At 36.1% G+C, this 25,030-nt stretch overlaps 2 protein-coding genes across 2 annotated transcripts in view; one reads left to right on the top strand and one right to left on the bottom strand.

Moving 5' to 3' along the window:
* Positions 1–25,030, bottom strand: part of LOC111507040 (uncharacterized) — a 415,477-nt gene that overhangs the window by 342,070 nt on the left and 48,377 nt on the right. The gene's annotated exons all lie outside the window — the stretch shown is intronic.
* LOC111517916 (uncharacterized) lies at positions 70–24,038 on the top strand. The gene is made up of 4 exons (XM_023174211.2): positions 70–231; positions 4,550–4,853; positions 12,357–12,776; positions 23,502–24,038. The coding sequence occupies exons 1-4, from the start codon at positions 107–109 to the stop codon at positions 23,841–23,843; spliced, it is 1,191 nt and encodes a 396-aa protein (XP_023029979.1). The 5' UTR covers positions 70–106; the 3' UTR covers positions 23,844–24,038.

Raw genomic sequence — 25,030 nt, 5'->3', positions numbered from 1 at the left:
TCATAATAGATATAATAATATAATTATGTGATGGTTTTTATGAAGTTATAAATTATTATCGAAAAAGCAATTCTCGCATTCCCGAGTGTTTAGTTCGGAACGAGACATGTTCACCAAAATCATTAGCAGATCTGTCGGTGGTAAAACTACAAAATGTTTCCTGGTGGACATGTTGAGAGGACTGAGAGTTTCAGAGGCAAGGAATGGATTTTCTACAATAACGCTAGAAAGGTATGCAACATATAAAAAAACCTCATTTTTTATGCCCAATATAAAATTTTCTTTTCCATTTTATATGGCAAAGAGCACACATGTGTGTTTTATTGTTTTCAATTACTTTTGCTTATTTCAATTGCTGTCGAATTCTGCATCTGTATCTTTGAGAAGCTATTTTCGACATGAAGGAAATATTAGATTAGTTTTCGACATGTGGAAAAGAGAAAACTGGAAAAGAATTTGAAATTCATTGTGAGATTTTCACTAAACAGTTTTAGAAAAACGCGTTTAGACACGCCTGAAGAAGCTACTGTATAGCGAAACACGTGTTACAGTTTTGTGAACTATTTAGTGAAAATCTCACATATGTTATGAATTTTACTCCAGTATGGGCTAATGTCATCACATACAGTGTGTAAAAGCCAAATGGAATAAATTCATTATTTCGGTTACGGTACACATTTTAATAAACTCCCGAAACACGTCAAATTTAAATTATAGTTTGACATACTTCATCGATAGTAAACATATTAATAGGAAATAAAAGGCATCCCTATATAATGGTACCTCCTCAGCATCTCATGGAAGCTGATAGAAGAATTTATTTTTGTGAAAAAATGATGGACATGTTGGATAACAATATCATCCAATTAGAAGACGTTATGTTTTCTAATGAGTGTACTTTGTCTCTTAACGGTCCTGCTAATCGACAAAACAAAAAATCCTCATTGGATGAGACGCAATACCCTTGAATGTTTGGGCAGGGAGTGTAGGAAACCATATCATTTGTCCCCTTTCCATTGAGGACAACTTGAATGGCGATAATTATTTGGCACTATGATGTCATTCCAAGTTTAGCAAATTTATATCCTGATCCAGGAAACCTTCAAGTTCCAGTGAATACGATATGGTTTCAGCAGGATATATGGAGCACCACCACATCACCAAGTCAATGTCCGGCAATACCTTGATATAGCATTTCCCAATCGGTGGGTAGGGAGGCGAGAATCGATTAAATGGCCAGCGCGATCACCTGATCTTTCATCATTAGATTTATTTTTATGGGGAGCAATGTGTACAAAACTAAACCTTCAGATTTGAATGATTCAAAAGAACTAACAACGCTTGCGATTAGGTCGGTCACGCCTGATATGTTAAATTATGTTAGACGACAGTTTCATTTGAGATTAGGATGTTGCCAAGACGTTTGAGGTGAACATTTTGAACATTTAATTCGTTAGCATCCACAGTTCTTTTTGGTATTCTACATTTCATCAAGTTTTGCATCAAATTTTGTTTTGAGTTTATTTTATGGAATTTCGGTAACCACATGATTTTAATTCATTTTATCTTAATTGTTGCGATAAACTTGAAGACGATAACAATTTTGAATAGAGAATAAAGAGATCTTCTAGATATATCACAAACCTATAGTTCCCACTTAAACAAATGGGGGTCGTACCTGTCATTCGAAGGGGGTTGAAGGTAGGGGTGGCATTTTTACGTTGAAGAATGTCAAATCATAATTGACACTTAACTTGACTGTATCAATAATGAACATTCCATTTGTTGACAATGATTTTGATGCTGACACATATTTCTGAACGTTGTGTGCATAACAATGAGAATGAGTCGATATGTCAACGAGATTAGGCATTTGATTTTCGTTTTTTTTTCAATACAAAAACTTACATTACAGTTAATTAGTAAGTATAGTTCATCCATTCCCAATTGGAACGGCAATTAAAAGTACAGTCATAAACATTTCTTGCCTGTGGCCCCTAGTCGCCCAGATAGTTAGTAAACGTGCTATCAAATGTAGTTGAGGAATAAAGGCTTGGGTAGCTGGACTGGCTGAATACTAATTTTTTGTCCGTTTCACAATATTTCTTTATCAGTGCCGTGTGTTCGTGGGGTTAGATGAGGGAGTGAGTGGTTTTGCAAACCAATTTTTGAAAACTTTTTCTAGAGATTAATTACCCTAACACCAAACTGATATTTTTGTACTCGACGCGCGTTTCGCTAACAAGGTTAGCATCTTCAGGAGAAGCAAATTAATACTGAATCTAAAGACAAGGGTTAGCTGTTAATATACGTAAAGTTTTTTGTTCCGATGTGGACTTTGTTTGCTAAATGATGATAATCCTAATTGATTTTTCGGTAATTAACTAGTGGAAGCACTACCTGCAAATTAATTTGTCAACAATAGATTAAAAAGCGGACAAATTAATTTGCAGGTAGTGGTTCCACTAGTTAATTACCGAAAAATCAATTAGGATAATCATCATTTAACAAACAAAGTCCACATCGGACCAAAAAACTTTACGTATATAAACAGCTAACCCTTGTCTTTAGATTCAGTATCAATTTGTTTCTCCTGAAGATGCTAACCTTGTTAGCGAAACGCGCGTCGGGTGAAAAAATATCAGTTTGGTGTTAGGGTAATTGATCTCTAGAAACATTTTCAACTTCTACACCAAAGGTTCCAATCTCATCGTTTAAACCGATTTTTGTGAAAATCTTAGTGTTTTTGGGTACTTTCATCAATATGGCTTTCTGGAGACCTTCAGAAACAAATGATAATATTACGTGTGAGGAATCTGTGTCAATCGACAGGGATCCGGAATTTGAAAATAAGGACTTACATGTTCAAGTTCAGCGAGTTATTTTAAATACTCATGAATACTTGAAGAAGGAAAACTGACACACTTCACAGAATGCTATTGTGAATAGAATATGCGAGTTAACGAAACTATCTCGTTCGACAGTTCTCCGAGTCATTAAAATAGGGAAATAACTACAAAGGAATACAAAATTTGCAAAAGTTGATGGTGCTACAAAATATGTGATTCGGCGAACAATCAATGGTATATACCAAAAAAAAATAAAGTACCAACCTTGGAAATGATTTGGTATAAATTACTCGACTATCCCGATTACAATTACAAATCTTAAGAAACTCTACGAGGTGTCTTATTGTCTTGTGGCTTCAAATATAAAAAATTGAACAATCGGGTGGTCATAATGGAATTGACACGTATTGTTCAACTCCGACAAGAATATTTGAGGTGAATGAAAAGCTACCGAGAATCCAGCAGACATATAATCTACCTCGACGAAACTTAGTTTGACACCCATGATGTCAAATATGGCTGGGTAGACGAAACCAAGTATTGTGCTTTGAACACACCTTCTTCAAGGGGAAAACGTGTTATAATTTTGCATGCCGGGAATGAAAGTGATTTCGTACCTAACGCTTTGCTTCTGTCGGCCAAAAATATAAAAGATTCATCTGCTGATTACCTCGAAGATATGACTGTGGCTTTAATCGAAACCTGGTTCAGTGAGCAGCTTTTCCCAAATATTCCTCCAAACTCGGTTATTGTTATGGATAACGCTTCGTATCATTTTCGGTTATTGACTACAATACCAAACAATAACACAAAAAAGCAGATATTGTTGATTTCATGCGAAATTATGACATGGAAATACCTGAAAAGATTCCAACGAAAAAGGTATTACTGGCGACCATAAAACAACGTAATTTCAAACGAGAGTATATTATTGATTCGATATGTGAAACATGTGGTCATATACTCTTACGTTTGCCTCCATACTATTGTGTGTTCAATCCAACTGAAAAGGTTTGGACCACAATGAAAAAAAGCTTGCGGAAATGTAATCAGTCACCGACTTTGAATGCTGTAGTGCTTGACAATATAAGGCAAGTGGTGAATGAAGTAGGTAATAGTGATGTGTGGAAGAACTGTGTGCTCCACGTTATAAAAGAAAAGAACAAATATTATGTGCAAAGTTCCATAAATTCGATCGTTATTCAACCCGATGATGATTCCACCTATCCGAATATAGCGAAGAAGAATTTTGATTTTTCTAGCAATTTTGTTGGCCTCTATTATTTTGTAAATATATGTGTGGTTTTTTGTGTTTTCATTGTATTTTAGAGTTTTCGACTCGGAAATGAACTACCTTAAATTTCGAAGTTTTTCATAATTACCCATGGCGGAAAAATTCAGTTGAGATAACTTTTTCATGGGGTGATCAATTGCTATGATTGTAAGAATAAGTAACTGAAAAACTACCACTGCAGAAAGCAGGAATTCCTTCTCTGTGCTGTTCCAATTGGTATTGGAAATACTATATGTGAATGAGACTTTTTCTGGTAGATAGATCGATCACCATTCAAGTTCGTTAAATTTTTTGTTGAATGAATTGAAATTTTATTTTCAATTGAGAATAAGTTATTGCGACCATCTTGAAAACTGAACGTTTTTTCAATGCTTGAGTATATCATCAATATTTTACAATCTTTCAGCAGGAAGAGTCAGCCTGGCAGGAGAAATATGTCTCAGAAAATAGATGTATTTTCAGAACAAGACTTTAAGATATTATCGTCCTCATTTCCTGAGGTGGTGGATACTCTGACTGAGGTAAAACCTTGGAATCAGGATAGAAGGCTGGTAGAAAACCTCAGGGTAGTTTTAGAAAAAAACGTCAACTTTTGGACTAACTCTCGTGGGGCCGCGACAATAGGAGCCTATAAAGTTTTGGAAAAAACTGAAAATCTTACAGATGAAAATATCAGGCTGGCTAGTATTTTGGCATGGTGTGGCAAATTGGTGAGTCGATTGAATAATATTTTTGTTGAATACATAAAAATGATATAATCACAAAACTAGCATTGCTGCAATGAATAAATGAATTCTCAATTCAATAGAATTGTTAATTATTTTGAGAGAATTTTCACAACTTTGCACACGTAACTAATATCACCAACATACTTGAGCGTCATCTAATACAACTAATCTTTGAAAATAATGTATTTTGGTTCGAATTCTGCTTCAAAACGTCAGCGCTTGTTACGTAACGGCTGTGACGTCACATGTTCCCAAATACATGAGAGCTGATGAGGCGATATGAACATTTTTGTAATATCTTTAGCGTCTTCATTTCCAAAGTCAGATTAGCAAAAATGTTCAACCCAGAAAAATATTTGTGAGCAGTAACGTCAAGCACTCAACTGGTATTTGTCGTTACGTGATTTGAGAGTGAATTAATTACATTTCGATTATATATATGATATATAAATGGTATTCCTCAAAAATTAAGAAAAATTTGTTCTTGAGTTACCTATATTTCATGAAAACTGCAATTTTTCTAGTACTATTCAGAAGTGATCTCAAAGTCGAAGACAAATTGTACAGGATGACTGCTTCTAGGAAAAGCTAGCAGCTATTTAGCTCTCACCAACCAAATTTCGCTAACATTTGAGGTAATTGATATTTTGTCAAGAACATTTTGTCGTTAGTTACTATTACGAAACAAAACAAAAAACATATCCTGGACATTCTTATAATACTGAACTTTATATTTAATTCGAATCAAATTACTGTCATTTTTGAAAAATTGTAATTTGTTCTCAGTAGGCTTATCTACTTCATCACTAAAAATTTATTGTAATACTAAAATTTGGTCATCAGAATTTTTTTTTTATTTTAGACCTAGTCGGGAGTATATCTATTGGGCGTAAGTCTTCAGTCATATGGCAAGTCAACTTGCCACATATTTCTTGAAATGTGGATTCGTTTTCCGATGGCATTTCAGATTAGCTTCCCAAATTTCTGCTACCGCAGTTGTCGGTTGATTGGTCGAAGCACCAACACTGACATAAAAACTTGGCAAGTTGACTTGGGTGACGCACCAATAGGTGGTTCCACTAATGTCACTAATTGCGTTCACGCAGTTATTTTCATTAGGTCCTTTTTTTGGTCATCCACATTTTGTCTTCAATCGAGGATCGCCTGCCCGGTACTGACGATGCCCAATAGACTGAAACAGCTGTCTACCGGTGGCTCTCAAATGGAAATCAATATGGGAATGATCAAAAAGTACTTATCTATTTATTTTTTAATTTTCATGGAATTATTTTCCAGCAGATTGACTGCATTAACTTTTCTAGATTTCATATCATTTCTAGAAACATGCGGATTCGTTTTCCGATGGCATTTCAGGTTAGCTTCCCAAATATATATTTCAATATTAAATTCTACAAAAAGGATTTGAAAGTTTATATCTTCTATTAATTATCTGCGAGCGCTTTCGACAGTTGGTAGTACTGTCATCTTCTGGCACTCCTCAAACTGAACTGGTCATCCTGTTGTCTGTTTCTTTATACGGTCAGAGCATCTTAACTCAGGTATTTCAGGTACTTTAGGTAAATTTGCCTGTATTTGTTCTGCATCAGGTACTCTTCTTCGTGTTAGATCTTCTCAGGAATGTGTATGGTTTTGTTTAATATATTGAATGTGAGATCTTGTTGTGTTTTGATTTGTAAATCACTTATCCTCGATAAGTTATTTATGACTGTTTTCCCAAATGTCCATGCGGTTTCCCTTGTTGATTTGTTTTATTAGTTTTATGTTCTCTGGTGGGGGGAAATTATGTTTGTTTTGTATGTCGTGTGTTGCAAGGTTTGATTTATATACTGTTGGATTTATGTATGCCTTTTTGTGCTCATTGTACCTTTGGATCAGTTTTTTCTTGGTTTGGCCGATATAGAATTTGTTGCAGTCCGAGCATTGTATACTGTATATCCCGTTTTGGTCTTTGTTTTCTTCTTTTTCATAGTTGTTTATTTTTTGTGTTATCTTCGTATTCGGCTTGTATGTGATGTTGATGTTCAGTGGTTTGAAGATGTTTGTTAGTTTTTTGGTTTGGTGTCCTACGTACGTAAATGCTGTCCATCGTTGTGTTGTTTTGTCTGTTGGGGTGGCTTGATCCTTGTTCTGTATTTTTTGTTTGATTCTGTTTTCTAGTTTATCTATTGTCTTTTGGGTGTATCCGTTTTCGTTCGCTATTTAGTATATGATTTTCCGTTCTTTGTTTCGGGCTTCATTTCTGAGTGGTATGCTTAACATTCTATATATGAATGCGTTATAGGCAGCCATTTTGTGTGATGGTGGATGGTTTGAACTTGTGGGTATGGTGGAGCTTGTTTGTGTAGATTTCTTGTATATTGCCATTTAAAATTGTGTTTTGTTTTGGTTATATCCTATGGTTATGTCCAGGTAGTTAAGTTTTGAGTTGTGTTCTTCCTCAATGCTGAAACATAGTTTTTGATTTATTTCGTTGATTTCTTTTGTTATTTGTTCTATTCTTATTCCATTGTTTTGTGATATGTAGAGTCCATCGTCAACGTATATGACCCATTCTCCTTTTTCTTCATTTGTTTTTATTATTGTTAAGATTTTCTCATCTATGGTTTGCAGGTATATTTCGGATATAATGCTAGATAGTGGGGATCCCATCGCTAGTCCATCTGTTTGTTTATAAATTTTCCCTTCAGATTCGAAATAATTTTAATTAAGTATTGTATTTAGACTGTGTTCCATTTGGTTAATGTAGGTTTTGTCTATGTTTTGGTGTTTTATCAACACGCTGAAACAAATAATCAAAAAACCAGAAAAAACTCCGGAGAAACCAGCAATCACGAAAGCCATCAAATCAATAAAGAAGAAGTTGATCTCCAACAACCTCACAGCAGTTGAAGTCGACAAAAGTGACGCCACAGTTATTATTGAAAAACAGGAATCAAGTATGAAAGTGAACAAATATATAACGGAAAACGATTTTAGCACGATGAATCACGATCCAACCACAAAATATGAAAGACAAACTAATAGCCTAATAAAATCCAACAAACAGATCTTTAACAACGAAGCATTGAACAGATACACAGTCAAAAACCCAAAAGCACCAAAACTCAACGCACAGATAAAGATACATAAGGAAAATAAACCTATAAGACCGGTTATCAATTTCACCAGAGCACCTTCATACCAAATTTCAAAAATCATAGCCGACGAACCGAAAAACAAAATCAACAGGAACAACGACCACAGCATCAAAAATTCAATGGAATTCACAGACAGAATCTCTACGACAAATGTCAGTCCGAACACTAAACTGTACTCGTTCGACATAAAAAACATGTACTCCAACATACCAGTCAACGAAAGTATAAACATCATATCTGAGAACCTAAAACACCAAAACATAGACAAAACCTACATTAACCAAATGGAACACAGTCTAAATACTATACTTAAACAAAATTATTTAGAATCTGAAGGGAAAAATCATAAACAAACAGATGGACTAGCGATGGGATCCCCACTATCTAGAATTATATCCGAAATATACCTGCAAACCATAGATGAGAAAATCTTAACAATAATAAAAACACATGATGAAAAAGGAGAATGGTTCAGATACGTTGACGATGGACTGTACATATCACAAAACAATGGAATAAGGATAGAACAAATAACAAAAGAAATTAACGAAATAAATCAAAAACTATGTTTCAGCATTGAGGAAGAACACAACTCAAAACTTAACTACCTGGACATAACCATAGGATATAACTACAACAAAACACAATTTCAAATGGCAATATACAGGAAACCTACACAAACAAGCTCCACCATACCCGCAAGTTCAAACCATCCATGATCACACAAAATGGCTGCCTATAACGCATTCATATATAGAATGTTAAGGATACCACTCAGAAATGAAGCCCTAAACAAAGAACGGAAAATCATATACTATATAGCGAACGAAAACGGATACACCCAAAAGACAATAGATAAACTAGAAAATAGAATCAAACAAAAAATACAGAACAAGGATCAAGCCACCCTAACAGACAAAACAACACAACGATGGACAGCATTTACGTACGTAGGACACCAAACCAAAAAACTAACAAACATCTTCAAACCACTGAACATCAACATCACATACAAGCCGAACACGAAGATAACACAAAAAATAAACAACTATGATAACGAAGAAAACAAAAACCAAAACGGGATATACAGTATACAATGCTCGGACTGCAACAAATTCTATATCGGCCAAACCAAGAAAAAACTGATCCAAAGGTACAATGAGCACAAAAAGGCATACATAAATCCAACAGTATATAAATCAAACCTTGCAACACAGGCCATACAAAACAAACATAATTTCCCCCCACCAGAGAACATAAAACTAATAAAACAAATCAACAAGGGAAACCACATGAACATTTGGGAAAACTTGAACATCCATAAATTCAACAGTCATAAATCACTTATCGAGGAACAAGTACAAATCAAAACACAACAAGATCTCACATTTAATATATTAACCAAAACCATACACATTCCTAGAGAAGATCTAACACGAAGAAGAGTACCTGATGCAGAACAAATACAGGCAAATTTACCTAAAGTACCTGAAATACCTGAGTTAAGACGCTCTGACCGTATAAAGAGACAGACGACAGGATGACCAGTTCAGTTTGAGGAGTGCCAGAAGGCCAGAAGATGACAGTACTACCAACTGTAGAAAGCGCTCGCAGATAATTAAAAGAAGATATAAAGCTTCGAATCCTTTTTGTAGAATTTAATATTGAATATATAATATATATATATATATATATATATATATATATATATATATATATATATGTTACGGATAGGACTATGCTGAACTGCTTTTCGGGTATTTGATCCGTGTATGTGATATTATCTTTAATTTCACCAACGTTTCGACAAAATTTCATTTGTCATTATCTAGGTGTGCTGTTACGTGTTCAAAAGTCGGTTGACCCTGCTCGAACCGCTTCTTCAACAACATTTAAATAGTAGGCAGTAGAGCGTGTAAGGACATTCTACTTGCGAACAGGTAACAAACACCATTTACCAATATAGTAAGAATATATATATATATATATATATATATATATATATATATATATATATATATATATATAACTTCAGATTTCATATATATATATAGATATATAGATAAGTACTTTTTGATCATTCCACCGGTAGACAGCTGTTATCTGTAAAACTTCAACTAGTTGGTTTTTTAGTAAAGTAATCTTCAAAATACAAATTGTTATCCATTAAAAAACTTTGTATTTATTCTTTCCTCGAATTTTTATTCGCGAATGATAGGAAGCCTTGTTAAGAATTATTACACTATTCGCATCTAAATTTGGGATCAATATGTTTTCATACCATACCTCAAAAATATTGGCTTCCATGTTCTTATGATAGCCAACATTGCAGTCCTCAATATTTTTTTCACATAGTCCCAAAGAATTCGGAACCCATCCTCCACTTCCTCCGCAATGCACAATGATTAGTCGCGATCCTTTGTTCGCAGGCATGTTAGGCGTATACATTCTCGAACCATCAGTCCAGCTCTTCGTAACTGTCTTATGAGTGTCATACCAAGTTTCATCCAAATAGAAAATTTGCCGTTGTTCTTGTCTATATTCAGTTATTTGTTCTAAGTATTTGTTACGCAATTCCACTATTTTTCTGCTTTCCATAACTGCTTGACGTTTGTTTAGTATTTTACATCTAAATGCTAGTTTCTTTATTCAATTCCAAAGAGTTGTGTCACAGCAACTCACGTTATGGTCGGAAGTTTTTAATTTCTTCTTTATAATTTCAGTTGTAGGAATCTCATTGCCTTTATTAGATGAACGTCTAAAGGTTTCGGTAATCCTGTATCATATCACATCTCGTCTTGCGTTCATAAGGTTTGGTTTTGACTATTTTACGTACAGTTGAGAAAGGAATTTCGGTCAAATCTGTATCTCTTTTTCGTATTGTTCACCATCGCTATCGGAATCACTACACTGGAAAAAGTCTGCGTTGTTATCACACTCGTTATTATTATTAGTAATAAGGTAATTATAACTGCACCAATATCGAATTTAAACACTCAAATCGCGATTAGTTCCTGAACTGAACACGACGGCGATAACCATCCCGGCATTCCCGATTTCTATTCGTTACCCTAACATGACTTCCAATTTAATTTTATGACTCTTCAACCAATCATAAAACTGGGTTAGTAAAAATTATCCAATACGAAGTCCACAGTCCACGTGGATTAGTTCGCTGCCGGTTCATTTCTATATATTGGATTTTTTGGCCTTTGAGAGTGCCGCAAACTTTCAGAGTGCACTATATCGTTAACTTCAACAATACTTTTGGCAATACCATAGTAACTTATGACATATTTTATTTTGCATAATAACGTTTCTAATTCGTGATCTGTAAGGAATGTTCCAGTGTACAAACTTTTTCCAGAGATCGGTTGGCTCATTTTCATTAAGCTCCATCTGATTCTATAAGTATATTTTCTGTTTATGATTGCATGAACTAGATTATTTGATAGATAAACTCGATTACGTCTCACATTTTTTAAGCATGGAGGATATTTGAAGTAAAGTATTTGCATTGATCGAATAAATACATAAATAATTTTCCTTCACGAAATATCTATTTGGCTTTCTACTTATCCATCATCGAACAAAAATGTATGAACCTCATAAAAAAAGTGAAAGAATAAATTACCTCAATTGAATACTTCCTGAAAAGTGGTGTGAATGATGCACAGAAGTTTTCCTCAAATGCAAACTGAAAAAGGTCCTACTGAAACAATTACTTTCCACATACACTATTTCTCATTTAGTTAATCCTCTAGACGTTCATAATGAAATAAATATGCGTCACAGGAACGGTGGAACGCTACATAACGTAATATATGCAAAAATATCGATATAAAATTTTACTTATATAGAAAATAAAATTCAAAGTTTCGGGACGAGACACTTGTTTTTATCTCATCAACAAGATTTTGGATTACATCGAAAGACGAAGTCCTTAGGTATTTCTTTCATATCATTACAACGTCATGTCACCGTAAGATACTTTTCTGCTCTCGTCACGATGAGAGTTAATCAATTTAATCCCATAGAAATTTCCTTTGAATTTCAAAAAAATAACTTATTTCTCCCAGATTACTGAAAGAAAAAGTTTTACCGAAAAAAGTGCTTTCAAACATGAACACTGAATTACATAAAAATCACTTTTTTTTTTTCGAAAATATTCTGAACACGATATAGACATTTTTGTGTAGAATTTTTATTGCGAAGAATTTTTTTCTTCCTTTCTTTGACAGTTACCGAAACCTTTTTCCAAAAAACTATTTTTTTAGATTTCATTCATAGAACAAAGTACCAGTTTAACTTTCATCACATTTTTCAGTTCGAAGCAGCAATCATAATAACTGATGACATGGTAGACAACTCAGAAACACGGGGATGTGTTCCTTGCTGGTACAAAAATAAAAACGTCGGTATGAGAGCTGCATTTGACGCCATATACCTAGAAAATGCGGTATTCCAACTACTCAAGAAGTATTTTTCGACACATCCTCAGTATCAACAAATCGTAGAAGAATTTCACAATTCAAATTTTAACATGATGATCGGCCAATTGCTTGATTGCATTACTACCGATTTGAAGAACTTCAATATGGAACATTATAAATTGGTTGCTCATGGAAAGGGATCACAAATGTTTTTTTTCATTCCAATTGTATTACATTTTGCGAATTTTCCCAAAGAGTTGCGGGAGAGCGTACGTCCAATTATCGACAAATTTGGGCAATATTATCAGGTTCAGGTGAGTTCCCAAATTTCAAATCGATACATTACTAATTAACGTAGACTTTACTGTCGAGGACCATAAACATATTTTTGTAACCTCTACATACTAGATTCATTTGAATTTTAATATATTTAAAAAAAAATGTATAACCCTGCATTTTTTTGATGAGTTCATTCATTTTCTATTTATTTATTGCGCGATTGGGAATACAAACAGAATATATCTAAAAATATTTTCAATAACACTCTTTTATTAATCTAAAGCAAATGAACTTCAAACGTTCAAGCCAGTCTCTATATACCTACACAGTAGGTTTAATGGACTGACGCCTATCAGAAAACAACTACTCCCCTGGCTAATACCACGAAGGGCGTTGGATTATATCCGACAGGCGTCAGTGCAGGAATCTTCACAGAAAATTCCCTGCATATGCAATTGGCAATACAACTGAAAGAGTCGACCTTCAATTCACAACACAACAAAAAATATTTTTTGAATGTTTCCTACACTAAATTAGTCAATTTCTACTAATTTTGGGGTGATAAAAACGAAAATAACAATGAAAAATTTTTATTAGCTCTGGTTTCTGAGATACACAGTACTTAATCTTAAAGAGTAGTTATACTATACGCGAAAAGTGAAAGTACATAAAACAATATTGTTATGTTTCTTTTAGAATATTTTAAGTACAAAATTAATAAAAAAAACATTATTCTTAGTGTTTTGACAAATGAAAGAAGTTTGTACCACCAAATTTCAATTAAGTCCATCCGATTCATTGTAAGATCGCTGTCGTTTAGCTTGTCTTTTATAAAACACTTCTGGAGCATCCCTACACACAGACCAGCAGTAGTCTGCAAGCATTGCTTCATTCCAACGGCCCTGATATCTCTGTTCCATCAAGGCAATGTCTTGATGGAATCTTTCTCCATGTTCGTCACTCACAGCTCCACAGTTTTGTGGGAAGAAATTAAGATGAGAGTGAAGAAAATGAATTTTTAAGGACATGTTGCATCCAAGTTGGTGGTAAGCTTGAAGAAGCTCTTTAACCAATGCTGTGAAGTTATCATCTCTTTTGTTACCTGAAAACCCATGTACAACCCCCTTAAAGGCTTCCCAGGCTCTTTTTTCATTTCCTGTTAAAATCATGTCAAAAGGATCATTTACGATTTCACGGATTTGAGTCCCAATAAAGATGCCTTCCTTGACTTCAGCATCACTCAACCTGGGAAACTTTGCTCTCAAGTACTTAAAAGCTTGTCCTTCCTGGTCCATGGCCTTCACAAAGTTTTTCATTAGTCCTAACTTAATATGTAATGGGGGAAGGAGAACATCCTTAGGATCTACAAGAGGCTCGTAAACTACATTTTTCTCGTTAGGGTTTAGGTCTTGTGTAGGCCAGTTCATTTTTTTATAGTGAGATTTTCTATCCCGACTGTCCCACAGACACAAAAAACAACAGTACTTGGTGAACCCTAATTGCATTCCTAGGAGTATAGCAATGACTTTCAGATCACCGCAGATGTGCCACTTGTGTTGCTCATATTTGATTGATTGGAGAAGTATTTTCATATTTATATACGTTTCCTTCATGTGAACTGCATGACCTATAGGAATAGAGGGTAGCTGATTTCCATTATGCAGAAGTACAGCTTTTAAGCTTAGTTTTGATCCAAATTCAAGCAGTCCATCAAACCATTAACATCAGAACAAACTACGAGGTTTTCTTTTTTCTCAAAAAAAGGAAGCAAATCTTTTTGACGCTGTCTGTACTGAGATATTTTCACATCATGTTTTAGAAGATTCCACTGTTGTAGTCTCGACCCTAACAGCTTAGCCTTTTCCTTAGACAAGCGAAGATCTCTTATAAGGTCACTCAACTCTGCTTGACTAATTCTGTGCGGATCACTAGACTTATCGCTTACCTCAAAATCAGGGTCATAGGATGTAGAAGGATGGGTTGCTCCTTCTAAACAGTCTTCATCACCTTCCTCTAAAATTTCATAGTTTTGGGGTGGAGAAGGGACTGGCAAATTGTCTGAGTGTGGTACAGGCCGAAGAGCAGATGGGAGATTAGGGTATTTAACCGTTCCTCTTTTCTTCATAGATAAACCTTGCTTAATGGGAGGAGTTAAGCAGAAATAACAGTCGTCTGTATGATTGGTAGGCTCACGCCAAACCATAGGTACTGCAAAAGCCATTGCCCGGTTTTAATTTTTCAGCCACTCTCGCGATATGACGGAACAAGAATTACAACATATATGAGGAGCCCATGATTTATCTTGGTCCCCAACTTTCACACCAAAATAATGTTCATAGGCTGTCTTAACGATAGGTGTCATTTTACGTTTCTGAGCCTTAAATGTTATTTCACCACATATATAGCAAAAGCTATCGACAGAATTCACACACTTTCGAGGCATTTCAGATCAGCACTTAAATTAATTTAAAAATCAACTTCACACGATAATTTCAATAGCAACCACGTGCGTACAATTGACAAACTCACATAGGTTATGTTTACTACTTAAGAACAGCTGATGAGAGGGGTGTTATGTAAACAAGCATGTGTACCAACTGTTGGTGATGAAATATTTCATTTGTTGAAAACTCAATATACATATATATAATATAATGATACTATATTTCGAAAACAAGAGCTAATATATAATTTTTATGGTCACTTTCGGTTTTAACACGTCGAAATACATTAAAATCATCTAATTTCAACCCCGAAACAAAAACTTTGTTGTGATGTGTTATGGAACGGGCACACTTGCAGACCGGTTTCGGGCTTATTAGCCACTCATCAGTGCAAGATAGTGACCATCATCGACTTAAAGTCAATGATATTCCACAATTGAAAATCGGAATTCTTTCAGAGTATTTCATTCCTCTTCCAAAGTTGGAGCGAACATCACAAAATGTCACTCCATCTAGTGGACGAGGTACTAACCAACTGCATATCCGTAATTTGCCCGATTCCTCTGAATAAGGAAAAAACTTTCTTATTAGTCAGTGGGCTATGCTTGAAGACTGGCAGTCAACAATCTAAAGCAAATGAACTTCAAACGTTCAAGCCAGTCTCTATATACCTACACAGTAGGTTTAATGGACTGACGCCTATCAGAAAACAACTACTCCCCTGGCTAATACCACGAAGGGCGTTGGATTATATCCGACAGGCGTCAGTGCAGGAATCTTCACAGGGAATTTTCTGCTGAGCGCATGCTGAGACTTGCGGAGGGGGTCAATCAACGAATAAATGAGTTCACCAAGGCTCAGTGGAGGGAGAAACTGGAGAGACTTAACGTTCAGGACAAGTCTTTGTGGAGGATGACACGACGTCTCGACAACAGATACGAGCCCATGCCTACTATAGAGAGAGGTAATGAAAGTTGGGTGACCGACGTTCAGAAGGCCAACATGTTCGGCAAATATTTCCATAATGTTCATCGAACAACACCAGACAGTACCGAAGAGCATAGAAACATCACCGAGGCGGAGGGGTGCGTTCAATGCCTCCACCACGGCTAAACGGTGAAGATCTTGCTAAAATCCTCACTGACTTTGAGGAGGTGAGAGACACTATAAAACGTATGCCACTACACAAGCCACCTGGCAGCGATGGCATTGGAGTAATTCTACTCCGGAACCTGCCGCGCAAAGGTCTCGTACAAATGGTACGTATCATCAACGGGATAATCAGATCCCAGACTGCCTGAAGCGCGGGGGTAATACCCGTTCATAAGTCGGGAAAACCGAAGAACCAAAGAGAGAGCTACCGACCGATTTCGCTACTTAGCTCGGTTGCCAAGATTGTGGACAAGATCCTATTTTCTCCGCCTGGAGAAAAGGTTGTAACTTATTTCGGAGGAACAGTTTGGATTCAGGCAGTGTCGTAACACGACCTCGCAACTTATCCGACTGGTCCACGGAATAAAGGAGGCCTTTTACCAGAAGAAGAACACAGTCATGGTCCTGTTGGACATATATAAAGCCTTTGACACAGTTTGGACAGGGGAAATCATCGCGAAAATGTGGATGGCACACATGCCTTTATACATGATAAGAATCTTGGATTGTTATCTGGTCAACCGGAAATTTAGGGTAAGAATATCTCTACGGATTTTTCAATGGAAGCTGGTGTTCCGCAGGGGTCATGTTCATTCCCACACCTATACTCTCTGTATACATATGATTTTCCAATGTTTGCAAAAACGAATGTAGGCATATATGCAGATGATATTGCCATATATGCCCATTCTTACTCTAGTGAGGTGGCAACACGCCAAATACAGATTCACCTGGATCTTTTAGTTGTACCGTACATGGAGAGGAATACGATAAGGCTAAATTCGTCAAAGAATGAACTTGTCAATTTCACGAAGAAATTCACCGACGTGAATATCTTCAAGAAATTGACGATTCGAGGAAAGTGTGTGGAAGAACAAAAAAGTGCGAAGTATCTGGGAGTTATCCTGGACAAGCGCTTGAATTTTCATGAGCACTTGAGTTTAGCAATTGAACGAAACTGTCACCTCATTGCACGAAACTCCAAATTGAGTGTGGACAAGCTCCTGATATATAAGCAAATTATCAGGCCAGCTATGTTGTACGGTTGTCCTGTGTTCTGTAGCCTTAAGAGGACTCCGTTGCAGAGACTTGAGACGATGCAGAATAAGGTGCTTCGTATCGTGACTGATAATGATCGATACATTCCATTGGACATAGCGAAGGTCGAGCCGATTACGGATTTGGTCCGAAGGCTTGCTTACAAACACTTCACCTGGTTCCTTCCGAAAAGTCCGCTGACTAGTAATATCACGGCAGTTAGAGTTTATCATAATCAACCCCGCCGTAATGGTGGGTTGATCTATGAAGCTCTCGATATTTTCCATGAGCGACGTGTAAATGACCGTTTGTAAGTTCATGAAAAAACTGGCATAGAAAATTTCCTGTAGACATTCTGTCCTGGTTTTTTCATGAACTTTTTCCGGGAGTATCCAGCTAACCAAGACATCGACAGCTATGTTTTCATTTGAATGACCTGGATATCAAAACAATGTAATGGTGTGCATAAGCCTTGGCGGCAGGAGGCACATTACCTAGTCGTTTTAATAAAGTATATGTTTCTGGGTGAGCGTCAACCCTCTAACATCGCGGGGTGCGTTCCCCACCGCCTCCTCTCGTCGGGAACGCGAGGGCGCGCCTGTCTGGAGTCATTTTGGTACTACCCTTAAGTTAGAGGTACTCATGAAATGTAGGCATGTAAACAGTTTATTTTAATAAAAAAGATTTTTGCTTTAATCGGCGCGAAACAACCGCCTCACCAGGCGGGAGTTCGAATCCATCCATGACTGGAAACAAATTATAATTTTTTTTAGCAATTTTTGGGATTGGTGCCTTCCTTGGATGTGGTAACCGTTTCTCACACCACCTCTCCGGAATCGACCCTTATTCTCCATTACCCATAATTGATTTAATGAGCCATTCGCGATTTCACCTTAATATGACACACATCAAAATAAATTCGAGTAGATTGTCACGTGATGTACTGAAAAATTGTGTCTCTCCATTGCTACACAATAAATTATTTCGTATAAAGACGGACAGATAAAGATATTATATACTATAACTTAAAAATCAAAACAAATGAGCTTGAAATAGCAAGCCAAACTAGAAAGTGGAAAATAAATAATAGTGGAAAAAAAATAAAAAACACGTTTTAACAGCAACACGAACTAAAAAATGAAAAATAATTCGAATTGAATTTAAAATTGTGTTAAACATCGATAATAAGTCCTATGGCTTGATGTAGGTAAATAGGTAGATCTAAAGTGAGTGGGTCTATTCGACCCTCCACCGCAACCCATAAGGGTTTATTATGGCTCACACCTATACACACTCGGTCAAATAAGCCCAGCTTCTTGACGAAGCCGATTATATAGTTTGTATGGTGAGTGGTCTTTCAGGTCAGATGGTGAGAGTACGGATCTGCCAAACCCAAAGAACCTGATTCGGTCCCCAGCGGGGCAGACACAAAGTATATGCTCTGTAGTTCCATCATTTTCCAGACAGAGGCGACACACACTGTCTTCCGACAGTCCAAGTCTCTGCATGTGATGATTCAAATGACAGTGACCTGTAAGAAGGCCTGTTAGACATCATCGTTCATCCCTACTTGGAGTGAGCCAATCCTGGAAGATTCTGACAGAAGTCCATAACTCTTCTTGCCATCCAGGTGTTAAGTGTTTGTTTGGCAAAGCCCAAAGCGATGCCAATGACAGGTTCTGGTCCAATGAAGCCGCTTGCAGCACCCTCCTTTGCAAAAGAGTCAGCAGCTTCGTTGCCTTCCAGACCAGTATGGCCAGGAATCCAGAATCCAGTGACAATCTGTTTAGTCTTCCTATCGAGGAGAGTCTTTTTTAGCAGTTTGCTACCAATTTAGACGTTGCTCGGTGGGAGCCAAGAGCTTCCAACGCCGCTCAACTGTCCGAGAATAATTTTATTGACTTGTGAGTGAGGTTGGATTTATCCAATCTCTCAGCACACAATTCAATAGCGTGAATTTCCGCTTGAAATGCAGTCGCATAAGTTCCTAGGCAGGTAGATAACTCTGTCTCTGGTCTGCGACTGAAAACACCTGCACCAGAACCGGAAGGTGTTTTTGATCCATCTGTGAATCAACAACTATCTGCTCTTAATATTTCCTTCTCCCGCAGGATCCAGTCCTCCCTACTCGGGAATAGTACTTTATAAGGCAGTTCGTAGTAGACTGTTGGAGGCATAAAGTCAGAGGTCATTTTCAGAATGCTATGACTTCCAATGTCAACCAACAGTCTGTTGCACTCTGCATTTAATTGATTTGTGCAATTGACAATGTGCGCAAGTCTGTATGTAGTCCATCTAGCCTCTCTTTCCAGAAAAAAGTGAAGAGAAGGTAGATCTAGAAGGATCTCCATGGCCGCTGACGGTGTGGTACTGATGGCACCACTGATAGCTAGACAAGCCTGTCTCTGTAAGCCAGAGAGCTTCACTTGGACCGTTTTCTGTAAAGCCTTCGGCCACCAAGCAATTGCATCATACGTGATCATTGGTCTGACAATCATCACATATATCCGATGGATTTGTTTGGGACCTGGACCAAAACCCCAAGTTTTACCACAAATCCTTTGACATGTCCATTGAGACAGTCTGGCTTTGTGTAAAACTTTTTCCAAGTGAGCGTTCCAGGTGAGTCTTCTATCAAGGACAATGCCAAGATATTTCACCTCCGTTCCAAATGGAATGACCACACCATTGAGGGAAAGTGGCGTTAGATCGTCCAATTTCCTTCTCTTGGTGAAGGGGATTAACATAGTTTTGCTGGGGTTGACAGACACCTGCTCCCTCAGGCACCAACTGTGAACAACGTCCAACGCGCCTTGGAGGATATTACAAGCTACGCTTCCCGACGTGGACCTTACCAGGATGACAAGGTCATCTGCATAAGCTTGTAGATCAACTTTTTTTCTGTCGAGGGCATCAAGCAGACTATACACCAGGAGCGACCACAGAAGGGGAGATAGTACCCCACCTTGAGGGCAGCCCCTGGTGACTCTGAACCTGATAGCCTCGCCTTGAAGAGTCGTAGTTGCAGTTCTGTTTACTAGCATGGCATAGATCCAGCCAGTTATGGTCGATTCTATACCCTTTCTAGCCAGAGACAATCCTATAGATTTAGGTAGTGCATTGTCAAATGCTCCTTCAATATCAAGAAATACAGCAACCGCAATCTCCTTGGCTTGATGTAACTGATAACTTTCAATAAGTCTGAAATCAGAATAAATCTTTATATGTTTTTACCACTTTTATTTGTAACTTACGTTACCGCAGTTTCGTCCTATAAGGACGTTTTCAAACTTATACATCAAACTAGGAAATCACATTAACCCTTATATAATACAACTGTAGGTAATAATAGATGTACTTAGCTTAATTAGAGTACCTGAATTTTGTTTACTTGTTACAATGTGGATACCCTAATTTGAAAACCAGTGAGTAAACCAGATCGATCTGATCTTGATTCCTGTTAATAAAATTCAGGTTTACCAATGGGCTCACCTCTTATTCCACTTTCAGCAGACATATTTATGAACAAGTTGGAGACCACTATACTAAATTCCGACCTGGGTAAAAACATATTAATTTTTGGTACAGATATGTAGACGACATTCTCGCCTGTTTCAGAGGTACTACACGACAGCTGAACCAATGTATGACATTCATGAATAATCTCAAGAGCAACATTAAGTTCACACTCGGAACAGAGATAGGGAAACAGATGAATTTCTTAGACCTGACCATTACACACAATCAGAATAAATTTGAGTTCAATGTATTCAGAAAACCTAGCCATACAGATATTACCATCTCAAGTAATTCTTTCCATCCAGACAGTCATAATTTAGTAGCCTACAATTCAATGTTGCACAGAGCATTCTCACTGCCTTTGTCTGCTAACAGTCTAGCTAGGGAAATTAAAACAATTGCACAGATAGGCCATTATAATGGTTTCAACGAAGATATAATCCAGAAGTGAGAAAAGAAAGCCGTAAATTCACTTACAGGTTAATATACCCTAGATAAAACAATCAGAAATCAAGAAATGGGTAACTCTAACATATTTTGGTAAAAGAACAAAGATAATTGCGAGTTTCTTCCGAAAAAAACAATGGCATTCAGACCACATGCTAGGTTATCTAATTTCCTTTTCAATGCCAAAAATAAAGTGGACAAGTTGGAGACATCTGGAGTTTATAAGCTTAAGTTTCCGGAGTGTAGGTGTTTATGTGGGACAATCTGGTCGAAATTTCTCAAAACGGTATGCTGAACATGAAAGGTGCTTCAGACTAGGTAAAAATGATTCGACGTTTTCAAATCATTCCTTGGTGTGCAACCACAAGTTCCCGAATCTAAACGATACGGAAATTTTGCACTATGAAAGAAGGGTTGCAAACTGAATTATTTGAAATCCTTTGAAGTTCATAACCATGAATATTGCGGGTGCAACGATTCAGTTTACTCACCGGTTTTCAAATTAGCGGACCCACATTGTCACAAGTAAACAAAATTCAGGTACTCAATTAAGCTAAGTGCCTCTATCATTACCTACAGAGCTAATGTAATCAATCATTTTTAGTTTAATGTATAAGTTTGAAAATGTTCTTATAGGAAGAAACTGCATTAATGTTAGTTACAAATGAAAGTGGTAAAAAAATAGAAAGTTTTCTAATTCATTTTGAAAACTTCCAATTTTCTGTTGGCAAATTGTATATTGCGGACTCAAGACGACAGATGCAAAGTTCAAACGACTATAGGTACAGTGAGTTTCAAAAAGTGTGCACCATATGGGAAACTTTTTTATTATCCATTTGTCAGAAAATTTTATTTCTGATAAAAATTCGTCATTGCGGGAAACTTGGATTTGAGTTGTCAAAATTTTAAATTTCTGAACGGTGTACAGAGGAAAACAAAAAATAGAAATGTTGATCAAGAGTAAACTACCCTTATTTTCGACATTATTGAAAAATATTATTTAAAATATTTGTTTAGAATCCAGAATAATATTTAGATTTGAAATCACAGCCTCCTACGTAACAAAACAAAAAAATACCATTTTTATGGTTCTAGCTTCATAAAGAGTACTAGTATCTCAAATACACCTTAAGCACCTCCCTCATATTACTAAAACATTTTAATGGGAAATTCAGTCCAATTCATTATTCGAACTAGTATATCGATGTTTTTAAAAATGGTTTGAATTTTTACTAGTTTTTTGGTGCAAAATTGATATTTCACCCTGTATGTATGTCCATAATATCAGTATGATTTAATGGCAAGAAATAATTGACTGAATTAATTAATGCTAACCAATTAAGTAATACAAATCTGTCAGCGTACGATCACTTTAATAATAGCGTTACCTCAAAGGGTAATTCTAATTTACCTACATATGTATTAAACATAAATGAAAACCAAATTACAAGAACTTCCAGAAACCTGAATAATCAATCACTTGATACTTAAATTTGCACAAAATTCTCAATTGTCCTTTTCTAAAAAAGATTTCGATATACTGGCACAACACTGCCTAATCATTTTCTAATCCATTGTGCACTCGCAGTTCATGATAAGATTTTCATCGGTCCATTCATTATTAGCATCAAAAAATGGTATGTTCTTTGATTTTTTAACATGCCAACTGCAGAGCTGTAGCTGCCTATTAAAATCGGATGGTAACAATTTTTGTACAATGGCTGCCTAATTTCAGTACTAGTTGACTTGTAAATTTGGATAGTGCAAAATGAGTTTGTCTCGTTTCTCTCATAGCTTTCTGAAATCAAACATTTCGAAACATTTTCGTGTTGCCATGATCTGAGTATTAATTTAATTCTGAAATGTTCTATCTTCATGCATTTCAGTTGCTAAAATATCAAATTTCTCTGAAAAATGAGAAAAACCTCCCTTTTCTTTTATATATGTCACCTTCTGGCGCTGAAGATTTTGTAAATTCAGACTGAAGAGTAATGAACAACTTACAATTTTTTTTTATCATCTCGTTCGTTGTTAAATGTTATCAAAGTATATAAAGAGAACTCAAAACTTTTAATTCCAGCAAATAATGTCAAATATGAAGATATAAGGCGCATTTACTTAATGCGCCTAAATCAGTTTACTGTAATATTTTTTTTTCAGAATGACTACTTGGATATCTATGGGGACGCAGAAGAAACAGGGAAAATTGGGACAGACATTATGAAAGGAAAATGTACATGGTTAGCGATAAGAATGATGGAAGAAGCAAATTACAGTCAAAGGAATCTGATGTTGGAACATTATGGAAAAAATAATCAAAAGTCTGTACAAATTGTTAGAAATTTATATGATGAACTGGAATTTGAAGATGAATATAAGCAAAGAGAGTTACATTTATATGAAGAAATTCGTCAGGATATTTCCGAACTATCGAATAGTTTGAATCATGAACTGTTCTACAGTTTGTTAGATGGCTTGAGAGATAAAAAATGGATAGCATAATCATTTGGTCCTCGAAATAGTTTTGTAATCTCACTTCTTTACTGAAAAACTGATACTGATGCATAACCCACTTGTTCAACAACTCCTTGCATTCATTGTTTGAAACCCTAAAAATAAAAATTCATTCACAAAATTCTTTGAGACTTACAGTACTGATGATGTTTTACGAGAAATAAAATTTCACTAGAAAAAGAATTAACAGGAAATATTTACCTCTACCAACATTCCTACCCACTAAGATCTGGCTGACTGTTACTTAGGCTGGCCATATTATATATCCCTGTTATATATCTCCAAAAACTGCATCGATCGATTGTGGGAAAACTATGATTAGAAAGAATCTGAAAATTCTACAATATACTGAAGTCAATAGGGACAACTCGAGTAAAATATTTTCAAGAAGGCGGAACTTCCAATCAAGCTGGAAGTAGCTGTCAACTTCGTTATCTTAACCGGGCGTTTTTTTTTAGTAGTTCGGTAGCCGGGCGATTCGACGTGGGTGCTTTGTTCGCTCTCTCAAACTACACACTGAACGATCGATTTTCACTTGCTATCGTCCAACCCGTATTAGGAATTACACGTTAAAAGGTTAGACCTCGTTAGTCCTTAGCTCGTACAAGTTTCGACTTCTGAGGGTTGTCGTTCGTAGGGGTGCGACAGCTGGTTAACGGAAAAATCTATTTTATTTTTTTATATATACAGGGCGTTTCAAATTCGATCCTCACCATTGTGATCTCGGAAATTATGAGAGATACGAAGATAGTTGAATTGGGGCAAAGTTGTGCATTTACCTGACTAACAATATGCCGTTGAGAAAGTTCCGCAATTCCGAGTACATCCGGAGATATCCAGAAAAAACAGAAACTTCGGAAACTTGTTTTTATTTTTTTCTGACTTTATTTTTCGAAGGATTCGAAAATAAATTGCACTTCCACATTGCCACTTTTTTCCGGCTACATAATGGTTTTCAGATTTGTTATCCGACATTTCTTCTTTCTGTTTTGAATAGAACCAGATTTTACCTTTTCAATGATGTATCATAAGTTATCATTTTTTTTTGAAAAATTGGAGATATTTAAAACAATCAATTTTTATCATAATAGGCTTTGGTTTTGATGTTTCTAAATTTTAGTTTTAATTTGTTACACTCAATGATATTTTGTTATTGTACAAGTTATTAAATTGTT

Source organism: Leptinotarsa decemlineata, unplaced genomic scaffold (genome assembly GCF_025532065.1).
Source record: "Leptinotarsa decemlineata unplaced genomic scaffold, Ldec_3_MD MMD2_tig00001064_RagTag_RagTag, whole genome shotgun sequence".
Taxonomy (NCBI): Eukaryota; Metazoa; Arthropoda; class Insecta; order Coleoptera; family Chrysomelidae; genus Leptinotarsa; species Leptinotarsa decemlineata.
This window is presented reverse-complemented; position numbering and strand designations above follow the sequence as displayed.

Excerpts from the sequence above, each read along its gene's own strand:
- LOC111517916 (XM_023174211.2), top strand. The coding sequence starts at position 107 with ATGTTCACCAAAATCATTAGCAGATCTGTCGGTGGTAAAACTACAAAA. Across the intron at positions 4,854-12,356 it reads TGGCATGGTGTGGCAAATTG|TTCGAAGCAGCAATCATAAT; the intron begins GTGAGTCGATTG and ends CACATTTTTCAG. Across the intron at positions 12,777-23,501 it reads GGCAATATTATCAGGTTCAG|AATGACTACTTGGATATCTA; the intron begins GTGAGTTCCCAA and ends TTTTTTTTTCAG.